This window comes from Hyaena hyaena, unplaced genomic scaffold, assembly GCF_003009895.1.
Source record: "Hyaena hyaena isolate Hyena2069 unplaced genomic scaffold, ASM300989v1 scaffold_58, whole genome shotgun sequence".
Taxonomy (NCBI): Eukaryota; Metazoa; Chordata; class Mammalia; order Carnivora; family Hyaenidae; genus Hyaena; species Hyaena hyaena.
This window is the reverse complement of record NW_024080689.1, coordinates 1072516-1093485: the sequence shown is the minus strand read 5'-3', so window position 1 is coordinate 1093485 and position 20970 is coordinate 1072516. Positions and strand designations below refer to the sequence as shown.

The window sequence follows — 20970 nt, the reverse complement described above, 5'->3', positions numbered from 1 at the left end:
TCAAGTAGCCAGAACACTTTAACTGGAAGAGGATGTTTACATCCTTCTAGGAGAAATACAAAAGTAGCTATCAAAGATTTACTTAGAGAGGGAAAAAAACCACCCAAACACCCAGCCTTTCTTGGTTCGCCCTGCAGTTTTGACACGAATAGCTCCGTTTCCTAGAATAGTCTTTATTTTGCTTAGTTTCTTCTTCAAAGAGACCTAAAGATCAGACTGGTGGCTCCTCTCAAGGAAGAAACTTGCATTCTTAAAAAAAAAAAATAATAATGATTATACTCAGTGTACTCTACTTAATTAGGCAGGAATGCTTTTAGAAAATTCTTCAAGATCAAGAGTGTTCTCATTAGTCCTCAGGAATAAAAACATTAACCCAGAATAGCTTATTCATGGAAGAGTTTATCTGTTTGGCCTTTTTATCCTACGTATCCAAGAGCAGAAATGTCTTCCTGCTCTTTCCAGAAAGAGGAAGGGCACGATTAAGGGTCTAAACGAGCCAGGTTGCCTTGCCTTTGGCACAGAGGAACTTACTGAGCATTAGGAGAACTACTTTCCCCCATCCGTGGCATTTCTGTGGCTTGGAAATCCAGAGATCTGGCAAATGAAAGAGATTGGTTTCCATTTGCTCTACTTCAGTGAGCTGTGATGTTCGTGGAGTCCACATGGAAAGCATATTAATGGAGATCAAACAGACTTCCCAGGTGAACTAAGGGTCCTTGGGTTCTCCCCCTTCATTTGGGGGAACCTCAATTTTACTGTCTGTTCAATGAGGGAAGATTGTGAGAAAAAAATTCCATAGTTTTGTCTTTTTTTTTTTTTTGGTATCCTTTTCCCGTTTCTTTTCAAACTTCAAACTCCCCAAAACCCAGGGACTGCCTGCTTTCAGAAGCCAAAGGTTTGGGGGAGCAGGACTTCGGCTTCACGCAGAGCAAGGGTCTAAGCAAGTTTGTTGATGTTCGACCTTGATTTTGTCGAGCAGAACAGTTGCCTGCTAAAAACAATGTAAAAAAGCTTGACTGATGTTGAGGTCCCACAGGGGTTGATAGAACTGGGTAGCTGAGCGTAGCTGGATTCTGTGACAGCAGATTTTTCCACCAAAGAGGGAGCGCTCCCTAAAACCTGTGCTCAGAGACCTTGGGACAGACATAGGTGGAAAAACAAATGCGATTTGAGTGGATGGAGGGACAGATGGATGGATGGACGGATGAACGAATGGATGAATGGATAATTTGGTGGCCGTACGCCTCTGTTGCTTAACCTGCCTGTCTTTGAAATCTGGATTTGTTGCTTATTGGTTTTGTGTCCTTGGGCAATAGAACTGACCTTGCAGAATCTTAGTATTCTCGTCAAACTAATTGTGGCTACTGATAGCATCTACCAAATAGTGTCATTTTGAGGATTACAGGATATAACGCATGTAAGACTTTAGCATTGGATAGAATATCCATGCATACGATGTCAGAATTTGGCATCGGTATCTGGCACATAGTAATTGTTCAGTAAATGATAGCGGTCAGTTTCCCAAGTCTTCGCTTTCCTGTGTAGTTTCCTAAGCAGGCAAGATGATGAAGCAAAGTCATGAAGGAGGTCTTATCTTTCTCTTGTTAAAGGGAATCACTAGCCATTTTCAGAAGGATTTCATGTCTTGAATGCAGGTGGTAGCATATCAAAAGGTGTTGGTTGGGCTTGGTCCCTTGTGTACAGATCACTCAGCACGTAGGGACATTCAGACACACTTCCATTTCCTGGGGGTCACTGACGACATTAACCAGGGTTTTAATAAATCTTTGGTCTTGACCTGAATCCCTCACTGACTGACTGTTTCTCCATGCCCGAACGTTCGCTGGCATTTGCTCAATTGCCAGACCCGGCTGGGGAGCCCAGAAGGACTCGTGTGAGGTGACAGGGACAGGAGGTGCGTGCAAGTCAGGAGCCCAGGATTTAAATTTCTGCTCCGTCCTGTGCAAGTCCTCGAACCACTCAGAGCCTCGGTTTCTTGTCGGAAATCGGAGTGGCAAGGTACCTACAAAGGTCTGAATGGCCAGGATGACTGTTTTCCCTGCTCAGATTTGCTGCCCACTTAATTCACTGCCCACCCCTGCTCACCACGCATGCACAAAAGCCAGGGGACCCATGTGCCAAAGGGAAGGGTGAACCAGGCGGTGATTCAGGACATTCGGGCAAAAAGCATGCTTTTGTTAGATACGGGCTGGACAGTGTGGCAGAAGTGGGGGGTGGGCGGAGATTGAGAGGAACAGGACAATTCTTCATGTTATTTAAAAATGATGATGATGATGATGGTGATGATGATTTTAATTCAGTCAACTCCACGCCTGACGTGGGGCTCGAACTCATGACCCTGAGATCAGGCTTTGCGTACTCCCACAACTGAGCCAGCCAGGTGCCCCACGATTCTTCGGGTCCTTAAATGAGACCCTGGCGGAGGACCAGGGAGGGCGGGTGGGGTTGGCTGTTGGCTGGGAAGCCGCCTGTGCCCTCGCTTGCCCCTCTGTCTGCCCCTCCCCACTCTGAGTGCGCCCTCTGACCCTCCTCGCCTCCTCCCTCACCTTCTGAGCCCTGCGCTTTCTCTGAATTTCTCTTCGCTTCTCTGCCCCTTTTCCTCCCTCTGTCTTTGTCCCCTCCCTCTTCTGCCCCTCCTCTGTGTCCCTGTCTCTCGCATCCCTGCCTCCCCCTCCCCTCTACCTCTCCCCTCCTCTCCGATGGCCCCACTCACTGTCCTGTGTCCTCTCCTCCCTTCCCCCCCTCTCTCAGTCGCAGACCCCGCCTCCCTGTCCCTCAGTGACCGATTTTCTTTCCCGCGGTTGGAAAATAGCTCAGGCCCTAACCCATTTCCTGGGGCGCCTCCAGATTAATTAGGTGAGACTGGCATCGCACATCTCAGAATTAGAATAATATTTATCAAGCACCCTGGGGAGGAGGGGATGGAAGAGGGAGAGGAACAGGAGGGAGGAGGGAGGTCAGGAGCTAAGGGGCGGAGGGAGGGGAGAGGTGAGTGGGGCAGGGGCGCTGCCACAGGGTACCGCGCCACAGGACACCTCCTGGGAATTAGGGCACCTGTTCCCTTGCCGGAGGGCACTGGGGAAGGATGAGCACTTGGAGAATTTGTCCGGTCGGTGGTCAGGGGAGTCACAGAATGGGGGACCGGGAGCCTGTCCCTGGCTACCATGCTGTTCCTTGCAACCGTGCAGGGTAGAGGCCGCCCCCTGAGAGCCCGCCTCTTCAGGGACACCTCCCCTAGCGTGTCCCAGCCCCGCCCAGCGGGCATCTGGAAAGGATACAAGACACGTCCTTACCCTCAGGAGGAGACAGCCCGGCCGTGCCCCAGTTAAAACTCATTCTCCAGCCACAAGCCAGACCCAAGCACGCTGGTCTCCGCCAAGCCCGGTGGTCTTCACAAAGGTGTCTTCCCTTCCCCTCACCCCCCTGTCCCCACAGCCTGCATCTCACAACACTTCTCAGGAGACTCCCGTCCCGTGAGAGGGGAGCTCTGATCGAAAGTCTCGTCTCTGCCTCATCTTTCTTTGCAGATGAGCCTGGGGTTCAATCAGCTGCCCCTGACACTGTCCGTGTGGACCGGGGTGAGGGGCCAGATGCCCTGCAAAGGTGGGAACGGCGCCCAGCTTCAGTCCGTTCTCCGTGTATGGAGCGTGGCTGGGCGCTGTGCCAAGGCCTCAGGGCACAGTGATGACCCCAAGGGACAGGCCCGCTCCTTGGGGACATTCCTTTCCCCGAGCCCAGCCTGGTGTCTGATCCTGGTACGGGCTGTTTGGTAGACCCACCCGTGTGGAGCCAGACAGCACTGAGCCTTAATCCAAGACTCGCTTCCTCCTGGTGTTGCATGGATGTAGGTCAGGATTTCTCGGCCTCACTGCTGTGGACATCTTGGGCCGGGTAGTTATTTGTCGTGGGGGACTGTCCCGTCTAGGGCAGAATTTCAGCAGCACCTTGGTCCCTGCTCACCAGAAGCCAGAAGCGCTTCCTCCCCAGCCGTGATTGCTGAAGCCATCTTGGGACATTGCCAGATGCCCTCTCCCCCAACCTCCTGCCAGGGGACAGAATCATGGCGGAGAAACACGGATGTAGACTCGGTCTTTGCCTCCCGAAAGCGGTGGACTTAAGCACAAGTCTCCCTTCTCCTTCCCAGGACCGGAGAGTTAAGAGTCTTTAAACACTTGAGAGACAAGAAACAGAAAGAAATAATATACTTTGGGGGTGGGGGGGATAGCAGCTTTATGGATATGTAACTCACCTCCCATAAAATTCATCTTTACAAATTTTTTTCTTTAATGTTTTATTTATTTACTTATTTGACAGAGAGAGAGAGAGGGGGAGAGAGAGCAAGCCAGGGAGGGCAAAGAGAGGAGACAGAGGATCCAGAGCAGGCTGTGTGCTAACAGCGCAGAGCCCAACGTGGGGTTCGAACTCAGGAACCCTGAGATCATGACCTGAGCCAGAGTCGGATGCTCAACTGACTGAGTCACCCGGGCGCCCCTAGCTCAGTATTTCCTTACCATGGGAACCTGGTAGGAACAGGTCTTTGATAACCAGAGCAATGAAGGAATCAAGAGAACCTCCATGTGGTTATCAAAATACCGAAAATATAACATTTTGGAATGAGAAAGGATCTAATGAGAAGGGTCATGTTCGGTTAAACCCTTATGTTTTGCAGACGGGGGAGAAAAGATTAAATGTTGATTTTAGAGGTTAGCGGACCTGCCCCAAGTCTTAACAGCTCATCTGGGATTAGAGCGCAAATCTCTTGACCTTTCGGGGCGGTGCGTGCTTCTCATCCCCACACCCTGAATCCCTGGTCCCTGCCCCAGACCCCGGGGCTGCCTGAACTGGGTCCAGCCAAGTGAACGAGGGCGCTGATGTGTGTCTGCGCCCCCCTTTACAGCCTGAGAGAGGAGAGTGGCCGCCAGGGAGAAGCGTTTGGAACATCTGAAATTGCTATATAAATGCCAGTAATGAGAAGATTGCCAGGTTGATGCTCTTTTCCTCGGAAGGTTCCGCGTGTCAGAGACAGCATAATGGGAGGCAACAGGTCACCCAGAGACACGCTTTTAGACTGACGTGGGTGTCACTTGGCAAGGGGACCGAGTGCGGCGCTGGAGGCTCGGTGTGAATGAAGCCCTGGGGTGGGCTGGGCTGGGCGGTGGGCGGGGGGACCTGGAGGCCCCAGGGACACCCCAGGGTAGACGCAAAAGCCTTTGCTTTGCTTGCACGAACAGGGATGCGCTCAGAACTGGGGACTAAAATGGCATTCCCTAGATGGTGGTCTCTCGTGGCGAATCCACACTCACCCTTGCGTCCACAGATGATCCATCCCTGCCTTTCTCTTTTTCCGTCAACGTCGTCACCTAGGACACCCACATAGCGAGTCCTGTTTGAAACCAGGTGGGGGAGCGATTTCCCCTAAATCGTGAGCCCTTCGGCGACAGGGACCGTGCCCTATTTACCTGTGTGTCCGCGGCAACTGGCGCACGCTGGGTCCTCTGTAAACACGCGTTTGGTCATCGAAGCGGCGTGTTGAGTGGATGGAAGCCGCCACCTTGGGGTGGCCGGGTCTCTTGCAGAAGGGGAGCCGTGCGTCCCTGTGTCCTCCTCTGTTTGTCTATCTTCCTGTGTTTGTAATCGGTACCTCCTCTGAGCTCCCGTTGTGCTCTTGGTCTGCACGGCCCGCGGGGTCTGACCCTGACCTTGTAAGCTGCACGTCCCGTCTTCACACCTTTCTTGGATGGCAGGAGCTACGCGCTGGGTCACCAGTATAAAGTCCGTGCTGCCCGGTGAGCCTCTTTTCAGAGGGGCGATCGTGCCCCTGTTACGTGTATCTGCTGCTGCAGATGAGGCCACGGAGGCCGTCCGTTTCCTGCAGTGGCATTGCGCTGGCCAGCTGTGCTGAGACCCGCCTGGTATATGGGGGTGTTTGGAGACCCATGTGAAATCAAGACGGAAGCCACAGTAGCTGGCTTCTAGTGCCAGTACTCCCGGTCATGGCAGCCTCCCCCTCCCCGTGGGAGCAGCCGCAGACACTGCGCTGACTGCTGGGGACAGAACGCTGTGTCCCTGTCTCCTCCCGTAGCTCTGTGTCTCCAAGGGCCCGTGAAAGCAAGTCCATTTCCCCCGCGGTCGTGTGCACCTGCTCCGTGAGTCTCACCCTGTGATCTCCTTCTTGTTTAGGGCCCTGGCCGACATCTTAAGACAGCAGGGACCAATCCCCATAGCACACTGTGAAAGAGAAACTATCTCAGCTATCAATACCTCTCCCAAAGAGAACACACCGGTCAGATCGTCCTCCAAAAACCACTACACCCCCGTGCGGACGGCCAAGCAGACTCCAGGTAAGCGAGCGCGGATCACCTTGTGCCCTTGCTGGGGCATGGTGAGAGGGGTCGGTGTTGTTCGGCCACACCAGGGCCGGTGGTGGTGCGCCGCGCCGTGGGAGCCTCTACGGGGCAGGCGGCTTGCGGACAAGCCCTGGGACTGTCTCCTGGGGAGGGACCCACGCGCCGGGGCTGGAGGAGAGAGGATGGTCCAGGGCATCGGCGATTGAGTGAGTGGCTGGCGTGTCCTTTTGCCCAAAAGGCAGTTTGGGGTGGGCTTTGGTGGAGTGTGGCCACCCCCTTGCCCGTGTGGCGAGAAGGTTGATGTTGACCAGGATGCCAGGTACGTGACGAAGAAGTTGCTCCAGTTGTTTGTAGAGGTTTCAACTACTGGCGTCTCAGGGGGTAGGGATTACGTCTGTATTTTAGGGTGGTATTTTCCTGTGCTCGGTTGGTCGCCCGGATATGTGATGAGTTGCCGTCTCCTGGTGGTCATCGCTCTATCTCCAGGAAAGAAACTGAGCGGGGTGTATTTTCCTTGGCGTATGGATCCACAAAGGAAGCTCAGTGAAATCTAGTGACGTGGGCTCCTTCACCAAGATGTTAAGAATAATAAAATACCACCGATACAGTAATAAAACTCTACGTTTATTTGGATCTTGTTCTGGGTCAAGTGATAGGCTGAGCTTTTTACGTGTATTTTCTCATTCTTCACAGCAGTCTTAAAAGTCTTTATATTGTCCCCATTTCCTCTGAAGAATAAAAAGGTTCAGTAATTTTCCCAAGAACACATGGGGAGAAAGGAACCTGGGATCCAAACCAAGGCATATAGGTAACAGCAGTCAGGACCAGAAAACCCAGAATTCTTAATCCAGTTGGAGACACGAACCCAAAACATCTGGGCGGATAGTCTCTTGACACGTATAGCTGGCCAAGTCGTCTCTCACCCTGATCATGACCAGACAGCCTAGCACAGACCCCAATCTGCAAACAACCTCCACTTTGATACTCGGATCAGAAATCTGGACATCCAGCCCCTATAGCTTCTCAGGGGATGGGACGTTTGGTCTGAACTTCACCTGCAATAATGACATGCAGTCGCTATGGGGCAGTAGCTGTGTTGCAAATTGAGAATGTGCTGCTGAGGTCAGTTTCTTTTCTGTTCATTCTTGAACTTGCTTACGTGTGTTAAATCAGAAATCACATACTTGCCTTTAAGGTAATACCGTTCAGTCTTTGAGAATCTGATGAAAGTCAAGGACATTCTCCTTCGAAAATATTCATTGTATATATTCGCACACAAGCATATGTATTCATCTGGCATTTTGAATACGATTTGGACTCTTGCAAAGTTAGAAATCCCTGACTTAAAAGTAAAGATGAGAACTCTACTTTTGCAAAAAGTCTAAGAAGCATTTTTAGCCTTATTATCATAGATGCTTAAAATATAGGCAGTAGAAGGAATCTTGGGAGAAACATCTGGACCAGTAGTTGTAGTTGGATATGAAGATCACCTAGGAGCTCTTAAAAATGCTGATGCCTGGGTCTTATGAATTAACCTCAATTCCTAAGGGACGCTGCTGGCATCATTACTTTCAAAATCCTTCCCAAGCTGATTCTAACATGCAAATCGGGTGAAGAGACCATTGGTCATTGGTCCGGATGGATTCGTCATTTTATAAGTGAAGATACTGGCTCTCAAACTTGGCAGCCCAAGGAATTATCCGAGGAGCTTTAACAATGAGGGATACCTGGGCCCCACCCCCAGAGACTGTGATTTCATTGATGTGGGAGTGTGGCCTGAGTGTGAGCTGGGGTGGGGGTGGGGGATCTTCTCAGGTGATTCGATTGTGGAACAAAGTTCGAGAATCACTGGGTGGTGGAAATTGCATAAATGTGCTTTTCTAACCGAGCCTTGTCTGCACTGATCGCTGTTCAATCTAACCTTGGTATTATGACTAGCTTTGAGGAGGGTATTTTTGTTTTCCCTGAAGACTCATGATTTGAAGGCAGGTGTCTCCAGGATCTCGTTTGCCATCCTGGAACTTCAGGTCACGCTGTATCCGGGACACCCTTGCCTGTTTACCCTCCCCCCACTCTGCTCTGATTTTCTCTGTCTCACTCACCAGCCACTGAGTCCAGACTGATTAAGTGGATGGTCCTGATTTGCTCTTAACGCATTTCACTGGGCAGGAAAATTTGTCATTTCTTCTGGTTTATGCGTACATCCCTCTCCCGCTAATCTGAGAAGGAAGGTTTATAGTTAGGTGATGCTCTTCTGTGTTTGGAGATATCTCACCCTGTATTTTTCAAATTGGAGCTCTTCACTGAGCCTCGAGAGATGGGAATTGTTTCCCTGGTCCAGAGAGCGCTCTTGGTAGAGGTAGCACTTAAATTTGAAAGCAATTTCATAACCCTCGATGCCTATAGCTCATAATGGACACAACGGCTTTTCCAAACGACAGATAATCTCCTTTGCCACAGAATATTTGCTGTTTGAGTAGGAGTTTAAACAGAACTTTACCCAAGTGTTCAAAGTGGAGATTCACTGTGATTTTTGCCACCCGTCGAATCAACAAACCACCAATTGGAGGGGTATCGTGGTGGAAATACCAGGAGGCATCAGAGCATGTGAGGAGTTTTGCTACTCAAAGTGAGGTCCGTGGACCAGTAGCATCAGCATCCCCGGTGGTGGGGGTGGGGGGGCGGGGCGGTTGCTGGAAATGCAGTATCTCAGGCTCCCACTCACCTACTGGAGAACCTGCATTTTTTATTATTTTTTATTTTTTAAATGTTTTATTTATTTTTGAGAGAGAGACAGAGCATGAGCAGGGGAGGGGCAGAGAGAGAGGGAGACACAGAATCCAAAGCAGGCTCCAGGCTCTGAGCTCTCAGCACAGAGCCTGATGCAGGGCTCGAACCCACGAGCAGTGAGATCACTACTTGAGCCGAAGTCGGATGCTCAACCCACTGAGCCAACCAGGTGCCCCCAGGAGAGCCTGCATTATAACAAAACCACCTAGCAAGTAACGTTTGAGAAGCGCTGGGAAAGCATGAGGTCTGAAATACATTCTCCTGTTTGTCATCTGGCCCTGTGACCTACTACATGTGTGACCTTGGCAAGTTGCTTTGCCTTTCCGAGTTTCCTCGTCTGCCCTTGAGGCTAATAGCACCTGCTGCCTGGAGTTGTTTTTAGGATATAATGAGTTAAACCAAATAGAATACTTTATTTATTTATTTATTTATTTTAATGTTTTATTTATTTCTAGGAGAGAGAGAGAGAGAGACAGCGTGAGCAGAGGAGGGTCAGAGAGAGAGGGAGTCACAGACTGAAACAGGCTCCAGGCTTTGAGCTGGCAGTCAGCACAGAGCCCGACACGGAGCTCGAACCCACGAACTGCGAGATCATGACCTAAGTGAAAGTCGGACGCTTAACCGACTAAGCCACCCAGGCGCCCCCCAAATAGAATACTTTAAACTGGTCCCGACAGGCAGCGCGCATGCAATATTAGCCATGACTGGGCTGAGGAAGTATATCGCTCGTGGCAAATAAGTAAACAAAACAAAACAAAACAAAACAAAACAAAAAAACAAGTGAGTAACAAAGACGTTGGTGTTCTTAGACCGGGCGGGGTCCGTGGGGCTGTCTGATGAAGGCCCCTGGACCCAAGCCTTCCTGTGCTGGGAGCCTATCTGGGGCTCATCCTCTCAGGTACTAAGTCTTGTAGGACTTAGTAGGGCTCAGTCAGGGTTTTGGATGCCAAGAGAACATGGTTGGTTGGGTTAGGAAATGGAGTAACTCCCACATTAATAATAATACAACGAGAGCATGAGTAGCAAAAGTACCATTTATTGAGCACCTACCATGCGCTGGGTCCTTGATTAGATACTTCATTTGTTTAAGTTCTTATTTTATTATTTTTATTCTTTTAAGTTTATTTATTTTGAGAGAGACAGTGAGTGGGGGAGGGGCAGAGAGAGAGGGAGACAGAGAATCCCAAGTAGGCTTGGTACCGCCATTGCGGATCCTGATGCGGGTCTCAAACCCGTGACACTGTGAGATCGTGACCTGAGCCGAAACCGGGAGTCGGACGCTTAACCGACTGAACCACCCAGGTGCCCCTTATTTATTTTATTTAAAAGATTTTATTTTTAGGTAATCTCTGCACCCAGTGTGAGGTTCGAACTCAAAACTCTAAGATCAAGACTGCCATGCTCTACTGAGTAAGCCAGCCAGGTGGTTCTTCTTTTAATTCCAGTAGATCCTTTATAACAGAGGGTGGTCCTGTATCATTTGTTATGTATAGGAGCCCCTATTCCCACACTAGAAAATCCCTCTTTCCTTCTGTAAAAGCCTTTCAACTAAGTCTTTCAGAAGTCTCTTCCCCACTAGGGGCCCCTGGGTGGCCCAGTCGGTTAAGCGTCCGACTTCAGCTCAGGTCATGATCTCACAGTCTGTGGGTTCGAGCCCTGTATCAGGCTCTGTGCTGACAGCTCGGAGCCTGGAGCCTGCTTCGGATTCTGTGTTTCCCTCTCTCTCTGCCCCTCCCCTGCTCGTGCTCTGTCTGTCTCTCAAAAATAAATAAACATTTTAAAAAGCGATCACAAAAAAGGAGTTCCTTCCCAACTTTAAAGGGAGATCCGTGACGGACAGTTTCTCGGGACGTAGAAAACGAGCGAAGCCCACTTCCACCCCTCACCCCGCAGATCTGGCTGGGCCCCACACCCTTGCCCGGCACAGTCTGGTCCATGCACCAGCAGTGACTGCCTCCCACGGGACTTTGTTAGAAATGCAGAAGCTTGGGCCCTTTCCCAGAACGACTGCGTCAGAATCTGCACTTTACCGAGACCTTCAGACGATTCGTAAGCACCCTGAGGTTGAACAAGTCCCTGTGGTGACAGCAAGCCTCCTCCCTGGCCGCACCGTGGAATCGTGGGCACAGTTCTGAAAATGCCAATGCCTGGCCCTCCCCACAGAGATTCTAGATTAATTGGTCTGGGGATGAACCTGAGCCATTGGTCTTTTTCAAGAGCTTCGCACGCGGTTCTCGTGTTTGGCGAACTTCGAGAACGGGAGCGGAGAGGGAGACGGGCAGGAGAGGGGAACATCTTGTGGGATGTGGGGTGTGGGCGCCTCTGAAAACCCACAGGCTTGAGCCCCGCTGGCCCAGGTTAGCGGGCTGCGGGGACACGTCCCGTGGGTCAGGAGGGAGCGAGGAGCAGGTGCACCGATTTGGGGAGGGGCCTGTCTGCAGCTCTGCCTGGGACGTTGGGACAGCAGCAGGGAGGAGCGAAATCCCAGAATCGATTCGAGGAAGAGCCAGGCTTCGCGAGAGGCACTTCATCTGTCGCTGCAGGTCCCCTGAGCCCGTCTGGGGGGCAGCAGGGCAGCGCGGGGAGCCCGCCTCTCGCGTTAGCAGGGACACCACGTGTTGGGGTTCCAAAGTTTGGATTTCCCGCTTCCCCTTATCAAGAGTGGCATCCGCTGGGGGAAATCAGTGGGTGCGCCCCAGCCACACACCCCTGGGAGTCGATAAACAAGCCATCGGTCATCACGCCTCTGGTCAGAGCCGTGCTCTGCGATGGCAGACGATGGAAGCCAGGGGACCTGACTGCCTAAGCGTCATGGAGACCGGGAATGAAGCCTGGGCAGCTGGCAAAGGGGCGCTTGGCCGCAGCCCTGCACGGCCGGCCCCTCGCTGCTCCTGCGACCTTCTTTCTGTGCCTCTTGCCAGAACCCAGACCCTGTACCTCCTGATGTCGAGTAGGTGCTGGCCTCGGGGGTCTTTCCCTGTTTTGTGTTCTTGGCCAGAAGCTTTCCGTCGGCAGATCTTTGGGCTGTGACATCTGAGGCTCAGCCGGCACCGCCTTCCCTGCCTTCCTCATCTGCTCCCGTCCCCTGCCTTTTCTTCCAGGCACTGAGGCCATCCAGCGTCGTGTATTTGTTGGTTCGATGGTTCACTGTCATTGTCCCTGTCAGAACGAAAGCCCCGCGTAGGCAAGGGGTCTGTCTTTCTCTTTTCTGTGGCGTCCCCGCACCAGGAACGTTGCCTGGAAGATCATGGGTGCCCCGTGACTATTTGTGCAGGGACCGAATGAATGATGACGGGGCCCCTTCCGAGGATGGACGTAGGAGCCAAAGCGCAGGTGACACCGATATCCCATGAAGACCTTCTCTGTAAAATTAGCAGGGGGTCGGTCACTTAGACAGCCTGGCAGTCTGGTCGTCTGGCGGTGAGCTGATCGGCAGGCTGTGCTTCCCAGCACCTGCGTGGCTCTGCCTTTCCATCCAGGGCTGACTCAGTTCTCCAGGCTCGGTGTGGCCGGAGGCTGGGAGTTCGCTTCTCTGGCTGGGTACGGAGGACCCCGAACCCAGGGGCCCCCCATTATGGTCGCTCTGCCAAGAAACACTGCTTTGCAGAGGGCTTGGGAGCTCAGATCTGGTTTAGGGCTGCGGGGGAAGCCAGACAAGCTGGGCCCTTGAACTCTGAGAGGCTTCTGGTCAACCTCAGCCCCTGGTGGGAAATGGGATTCTTCTTTCTCAGATCCCCCTGGTCCCCCCACCCCAAGGTGACAGGGCTGTCTCATTCTATTGGGGGATGGAGATCATAGCCTCAGACGACTTTGGAGTGCTAAGGGGTTGGGGAGATCAGCTGAGCCCCCCTCTCCTTGGCCTGTGGGGAAACTGAGTCACACAGGGGTTGCCTAGAGGCGAGGTGGTAAGGCCGGGCCTTAGCTGGAAATGTGGTGTCTGCAGCCCGACAGATCCAGGTGTGAATCCTCCCTGCCCAGTCACAGGCGCTTGGACCCAGGGGCGCTGGTGTGGCTCTTACCTTACGCTCAGTGGCCACCTCCGTTGTCGTGACTGTCTTCTCCGTCATCAGTCACCCCTGCCATTTTCCTCTTTTCTTTCTTTTTATAAGTTTATTTATTTATTTTGAGAGGGAGCTTGCAAGTGGGGAAGGAGCACAGAAAGAGAGGGAGGGAGAGAGAGAATCCCAAGCTGTTAGCGCAGAGCCCGACGCGGGGCTCAAACTCCCGAACTGCGAGATCATGACCTGAGCCAAAGTCGGACACTTAACAGACTGAGCCCCCCAGGCGCCCCCTCTCATACCTTTTCCTTCCTCCTTCTCTTCCTTCATGCCTGGCTTCCCTCTGCCTCCGTCCTTTTCGCCATTTCCCTGATTATGTTGACCCGTCTCTCATCTTCAGCAGTGACTGGCTCTCAGCTGTTCTGTTAAAACAGGCAGTAACCTAGCCCATGGTGGACCTGCCTGTTCATTTTGAGGACCTTCTGGGCCATTCTCTGCCACTTCTTTTTTGGTGACAAAAGCCGCATCACTAATCCTTGATGACAGGAGTCGCGTTCATTTGTGCTTAGAATGGAGTTCCTACAAAGTACCAGGCACCGTGCTTTACCTCCCTTCCTTCATTTATATCATTTGCTCAGCGCGACTCTATGAGTTAGTGTCGTAGTTGCCCCATTGCACAGGTGAGAATGTTGAGGACAGGGCAACGGGAGACCTTGCCTCAGGCCACAGACACAGTCCTCGGGAGAGAGAGGGTTCCCAGCCAAGCAGGCTTCAGCCACTGTGCTTCTGAGCCTCTCTTCTGTTTATTCTTTTCTTAAGTTTATTTATTTATTTATTGTGAGAGAGAGAGACAGAGAGAGAGAGAGGGAGAGAGAATTCCAAGCAGGATCCATGCTGTCAGCACAGAGCCCAACATGGGGCTCACACTTGCAAACCGTGCGATCATGAGTTGATGACAGAACTTTCTCTGACTCTCTCCTCTGTAAGAAGAGTAAAGAACGAGCCAGGTGATGTCAGGCCGCGGCCTGGGGGTTTCAGAATCAGGCAGACGAAGGTCCGAGTCTCCCGTGAGCTCTTGGCCAAGCCCATAGTCCTCTGTCCGGGCCACTCCCAGCAGGGCTCGGTGAACTTTCTCTGGAAAGGGCCAGGTTGTGATGTTTCGGGCTCTGCAGCCTTCAGGAAGCCTCTGTTGCCACCGCTCACCTCTGCCATCGCGGCAGAAAGTAGCCACCGTGGTAGCTGGGCTCGGCTGCGGGCCCCAAACCTGCGCTTAGAGCAGCAGGCGGTGTGTGTGACCGTGGCCTGGGGGCTCTAGTTTGTCAGCCCTTGCTCTTACGCTCCCTCTGAAAGCCACCGCCACCTTCCGAGTGACACGTGAGCAGGGCCACGTCCCTCACCAGGAAGGCTCCCGGGGGCTGGTGCTCAGCCCACAGCCCTGAGTCCCTGAGGTGCTCAGCAAACGTCAGGCCTCCCTCTTCCCAGTGTCCTTGAGCCTGATTCTACAGCCAGTGGAACGGGTCCTAGTGAGGGTTGATGACTTAACCGCATCATAGTGACAGGGTTCTCCATGCATCTGAAGTTCTTGGTGGGGGGCCGGTTATTGATCACCTGGGTGATGGCGTACAAACGTTCTTATTAAGTTGACAAGCAGCACGTCATCACCCTGGATGATGGCAGCCGCGGGTATGAGATGCCTGTGGGGGCAGGCACCCCAAGGTCACATTGACCAAGAGCGTGTTGCTGGGCACCGCGTGTCCTTCCGCTGGCATCCCGGGTCGTGTTGACTTCCTGTCCTCAGGTGCATCTCGCCCGCGATTTTCGCCCCCTCCCCTCCTTCTCTGCGAGCTGTCCTCCAGCGTGGAAGTGTGCTCCGCTCCCCACTGTGACTCGCAGGGACAGCCCTCCCTCCCCCTCTGTGCCCCCGACAGCTGAACTGCGTACAAACAGTTGTCTACACCTGCTGCCTCTGCTTCCTCTCCTCCACCCGCCTCTCAGCCCGCTCGCCGGCGTCCATCCCTCTCCGTTCTGCGCCTGGGACACCTCCTTTCCACAGCGTTGGGGTCTCTGTGCAGCCAGAGATTTCCTGTCCCTCCCTCCCTTGAAGCCGGAGCTGTGGCCCCCTGAGCCCATTCCGGCTTCCCATGCACACCCTGCTCTGTGCTATGGAGTATTCTGTCTGCTCTCCCCCAGCCTTGCCCACCGCCCCCCCCTTACCTCCCAGGTCTCAGCTGAGCTACCACCGACCCGGGGTGCAACCCCTGATGCCCCCGCACCTTGGGTGCCCTGTCCTTGGAGAGCACCAGGGAACTGGGCGAAGAGCCTTGGCCCCTAGCTCCGCCTCCCCGTAGCCTAGGGCCTTGGCCGAGTTCCTAAACCTCTGCATGCCTCAGTTTCCTGGTCTGTAAGCTGGGGCAGCGGTATGTCCTCTGCCCGTTGTAGAGAATTAGCTGCATTGATAACCTGTGTGCTGTGAGATCTTTCTCGAGCCCGTCGGGGCCTCGGTGCAGCTCAGCCCTGCGATCCCTGGGGACTGACCTGCCTACAGGTCACATTAAATGTCCCTTTGGTCCCGGTTGGGCTGCAGGTCACATGAGAAAGCCGTGGGGTACGTGCTCGACTGTTCGGTGCCAACAAACAGGAAACACAGCTGATTTTAGGTTGTATGGAAAGCACCTTGAATCCAGGTCGAGGGGGGCGCCTGGGTGGCTCAGTCGGTTAAGTGTCTGACTTCAGCTCAGGTCATGATCACACGGTTCGTGGGTTCGAGCCCCACATTGGGTTCTGTGCTGACAGCTCAGAGCTTGGAGCTTACTTCAGATTCTGTGTCTCCCTCTCTCCCTGCCCTTCCCCTGGCTCATGCTCTGTCTCTCTGTGTCTCAAAAATTAATAAGCTATAAAAAAATTAAAAAAAAAAAAAGAATCCAGGTCGAGGGCGGATCTGGAGACACGCCTGCTGTTTCTGTGGCTCGTGTGTGGACCCCTGCACTCACGGAGCCCTGAGTATCAGGCGAGGGACAGGGCACAGGAGACCCCAGAGCCTCGTTCTTTTTTTTAAAGTGTTGTGATGGTGGCATTGTGATTACTATCTTTTAAAGTTTATTTATTTTGAGAGAGAGGGAGAGAAAAACACCAGTGGGGAAGGGTAGAGAGAGCAAGAGAGAATCCCACTCAGGCTCCACACTGTCAGCACAGAGCCTGACGCGGGGCTCCAACCCACCAACTGTGAGATCATGACCTGAGCTGAAGCCGGACGCTTAACCGACTGAGCCCCCCAGGCTCCAGCGAGAGCCCCATTCTCCAGTGATATTGACGACTCTGGGTGCTTCGTAAAATGCTTTCTGTGAAGGGACTTATTTAAATCTCGTAGCAGCCCTAGGAAGCGCTCACAGTTACCATGTCCACTTTGTAGATGGGGAAACTGAGGCCCAGGGGCTTCAGAACCCCGTTGAAGGTCACACAGCCAGGAAGGAAGCTGGTCTGGGCTCTGAGTGCAGGCAATCTGACTCTAGACCCCAAGCCCTGAAGTCACACTACCAGAGGTACAGATGGGACCCGGGCGCCCCACCCACCCCAGCCCCTTGCGGCTGCCTGGGACCCATCCTGTGGCTGGGGGTCGATGCTGCTCCTGCTCGCCACGGTACGTAGACTTGAGGTTTGTGGAAGATGCTGGAAAAGGCCGATGTTTGCTCAGCCAAAGGGCACGTGTTTTCATGACTTGAGCCCCTCAGCTCCAAGGCAGAGACCACTCACCCCAGGATGCATTAAAGTCGGGTTGGCGGAGGCTCTGAGTGTTTTTAGCTTTAGGAGGGGCTCACCCAGCCACCTCGAGGGTTTTTCCTTTCTGAGCGTAAGCCAGCACCTGTCGAGGGCTGCTGGGGGCTGGGTGTGGATCTGGCCCAGTTTGTCTCCTCCCGAGCTCACTTAGCGGCCATAGTGCTCTTTGTCTTTCTCTCGGGATTCTGTGACCCCTGGGCTCAGAGCTCTGGCAAGCCCAGTGACCGATCACTGTCCCCTTCTCTGTGCCAGGCTTGTTACAGGACACAGTTCATTCCCACTTCGGGATTTAGTGAGTCCCATTCAGAGAGAGTCCCAAGCTGTCTTGTTCTGATCTTGGGGGTCCCTGAGGGTGGTAACGAATGGTCCTGCCCAGCCCAGGATTGCCTGAAGAAGGGGTGTGTCTGGAAGCAGAACCTTCCAGAAGCCAGAGGAGCTGCTCTTGTTCTGGCCAGCCTGCCCCAGGTCCCCTGCCCACCCCGAGGGCCCTGTCTTGCCCGGGAACCTCAGGGGCTTGGCCGGCTTGGCCAGAGTGGACACCCTGCCTGCGCCCTCGCTGCCTGGGAAGCAGCCTGGGGGTGGGGGTCAGGGGCAGGCAGAGCCTGCGCTCACCATATGGCCGGGGGAGAAGAAGGGCTGTCACCGAGCTGGCCCACTAATTACCTCCCGCGCCCTGAAAGCAGAAGGCTTTAGAATGTGCTCTGGCTGTTACCAAAATGCGGTGCAGGGGAGAGAGGAAGAGAAGGCGCTGGGCACAGGGTTAGAATGCACAATTACCTTGGTGAGTCAGCAAAATGGAGGCCCCAGCAGAACACGCTCGGGGCAGTGAGGACACGAGAAAAAGGGCGCCGGGCAGGGATGACAAATTGTCGCGGGCCTCAGGGGAGGGTGGCAAGTACGAGAGCTCCTAGGGTGTGGGGACCCCAGCCCCCGCCTGAATGGACGGTTGGGGGCTCCACGTCCATCACCTACTGAGAACGGGTTTTGGGGGCCAAAGATGCAGGAGGGGACACGGAGCCATCTCTGGGGATCCGGCACCCGCTATGCGTCGAGCACTCTGTTAGGTTCTACGGAAGCGAGATGATAGATAGGACACGGCACTGGGCTCCGGGGCTTACGTCCAGGAGCAGGAAGCCAAGACTATACGGTCAGAGGATAAACAGCCATCCAGGGGCCCCCGCAGAATTACAAGCCACGTGCTGCTCAGAAGCTCAGGGGGCAGCCACGTGGGCAGGGCAGGCATCACCTAGTGCAAGAAAGGCTTTAGGGACCAGTGGTTTGCAGAGACGGGCACTGACCAGTTCCTTTGCAAGGATGCGTGTGGCTTTTCTGGACACAGTCGTGGTGGAAGAAACTGGGGGAAAGGCCAGAAGGAAATGGAACTCTGTGTCCTGTTGGAGAAGGCTGCTCTGAGCAGGGGACTTTTCTTTTTCCTTTCTTTGAACATAAGGGCTGTGTCCCTGAGGGCCAGGAGGTATGTGGGTAGGGGTGGGGTTTCTCGCAATGAGATGCCATATGGCTCCTCCGTCAGTTGGGCTAATGATGGGGGATGGGGAAGGGGCAAGGCTGGGCCCTGGAGGAGGCTGGGAGAGGAGGCTTGGGCGGGTCTGGGGGAGAGGTGCACAGGGCAAGAGGCACAAACACCACAGGCCACTAGCAGCACCTTGAGAAGAAGGAAAAGGGAGGTCAGAGTGGGACTCCAGAGATACTGGTCCCTTCATTCACATAAAAACGATTTTGATCCTTCCCTGGGGATCTGGCACTGAGGCAATGAGAATAAACAAAAGAAAGCGCCAGCTCTCAGGGTGCTTCCATTCCATTATAGGAGACCGGAAATAAACCCGTAATCAGAAAACATACAATCAGGTCTTGGTAAGTGCTTCAGAGAGAAGTAGAGCGGGGGAGGGAAGTAGAGGGGGATGGGAAGTGTCAGGAAAAAGCCTGATCTGAAGAAGGGCCCTAAATTCCTGGTCACATTACCGAGGCAGAGACCTGGCTGGCCACAGGTGACTGTGTGCAGGGCAGAGGGGAGGCTGTGCCAGGTGCGTTTGGGGAACAAGGAGACCAGGGCAACTAGCATGGAGAGAGTGGGGGCGGAGACATGGTAGTGGATGAGGTCAAAGAGTTGGGGTGCTGTGGGCCATGGTGGGGTCTTGGGTTTCACTCTGGGTGGGATGGGAGCCATTGTGGGGGTTGGGGCAGGAGATTGGTAAGACCTGACTTGTGTTTGACATAAGCCCTCTGGCTCTTGTGTTGGGAAGAGATGCTGGAAGGGCAAACGTGGAGGAAAGGAGATGCAGGAGGAAGTGGAATCTATTGCACCATCTTCGGGATGAGACCAAGGCTTCGATGACGATGGTAGTGATGGAGGATGTGAGAGAGATTCAGCATCAGTGTTTATTCTTAACTTCTTATTTTGAACAGTTTTAGACCAGTGGAAAATTTTGTTTATTTATTTATTTTTAATGTTTTAGTTATTTCTGAGAGAGAGACAGCACGAGCAGGGGAGGGTCAGGGGGTAGGGGGACACAGAATTGGAAGCAGGCTCCAGGCTCCAAGCTGTCAGCACAGAGCCTGATGCAGGACTCTGAACCCACGGACTGTGAGATCATGACCTGAGCTGAAGTTGGACGCTTAACTGACTGAGCCCCCCAGGCGCCCAGGCCAGTGGAAGATTTTGAAGTGATTGATTGAATAATACAGTGAATAAGACCTTTATGTCCTTCACCAGTGATTAACATTTGCCTTTCTCTCTCTTCTCCTCCTCCTCTTCCTTCTCATTATCACCATCACCATCATCACCATCATCATCATCACTGTCACCATCATCCTTACTACTGCCATCATCTTCATTACCATCATCGTCATCACCACCATCATCATCTTCATTGCTGCCATCACCGTCATCATTGTCACCATCACATCGCTATCATCGTCATCTTATTGTCGCCATCATCTTCATTACTGTCACCATCACCACCATTGTCAACATCATCACCACCATCACCATCATCATCACCATCGCTGTCACTATAATCTGTACCACCATTATCATCGTTACCTTCACCACCACCACCATCATCACCACCACCATCATCACCATCACCATCATAACCACCACTACCAACATCATCACCACTATCATCACCATCATCATCATCTTCATCACCATCATCATAACTGTCAACACCACCATAATCATCATAACTACTGCCATCATCTTCATCATCATCGTCACCATCACCACCATCACCATCACCATCACCACCATCATCATCACCATCACCATCACCACCATCACCACCATCATCATCACCATCACCATCACCACCATCATCATCACCATCACCACCATCACCACCATCATCATCACCATCACCATCACCACCATCACCACCATCATCATCACCATCACCGTCATCATCGTCACCATCATCACTGTCACCATCCCATCTCTGTCACCATCATCTTACTGTCGCCATCATCTTCACCACCATTATCTTCATCATCACCATCATCACCATCACCTTCGTCGTCATTATTGTCACCACCATCATCAATATCATCACCATTGCTATCGCCATAATCTTCATCACCATCATCATCATTACTGTCACCACCATCATCATCACCGTCACCATCACCATTACTGTCGCCATCATCTTCATCACTGTCATTACCGTCATCACCATCATCATCTTATATTATAGTCACCACTCTCATCATCATCATCATCATCATCATCATCACCATCACCATCACCATCAGCATCACCATCAGCATCATCAGAACTGAATCATGTGAGACTAAGTTGCAGAAATTATGATATCATGAATCTTCGCTCCTAACTGTTCCATCTTGTATCTTCCAGATTCAACGATGTTTTCTTGCATAACCATGAGACAATCATAAGATTTAGGGAACTCATCTCTGTTACAGTAATAGTATTTAATAGAATGTATAGGATGTATTTGAAGTAGAAATGTCAGCATTTGCCGATGGATTATATGGAGGGTCTGAAGGGAAGATAGGAGTCCAAG

At 52.6% G+C, this 20970-nt stretch overlaps 1 protein-coding gene across 3 annotated transcripts in view; it reads left to right on the top strand.

The window, feature by feature from the left end:
* Positions 1 to 20970, top strand: part of SHISA6 (shisa family member 6) — a 277283-nt gene that overhangs the window by 16600 nt on the left and 239713 nt on the right. For all 3 annotated transcript variants that reach the window (XM_039231469.1, XM_039231468.1, XM_039231467.1), the window contains exon 2: positions 6202 to 6362. In XM_039231469.1, the coding sequence (XP_039087400.1) occupies positions 6202 to 6362 (161 nt within the window). The remainder of the gene's footprint in view (positions 1 to 6201; positions 6363 to 20970) is intronic.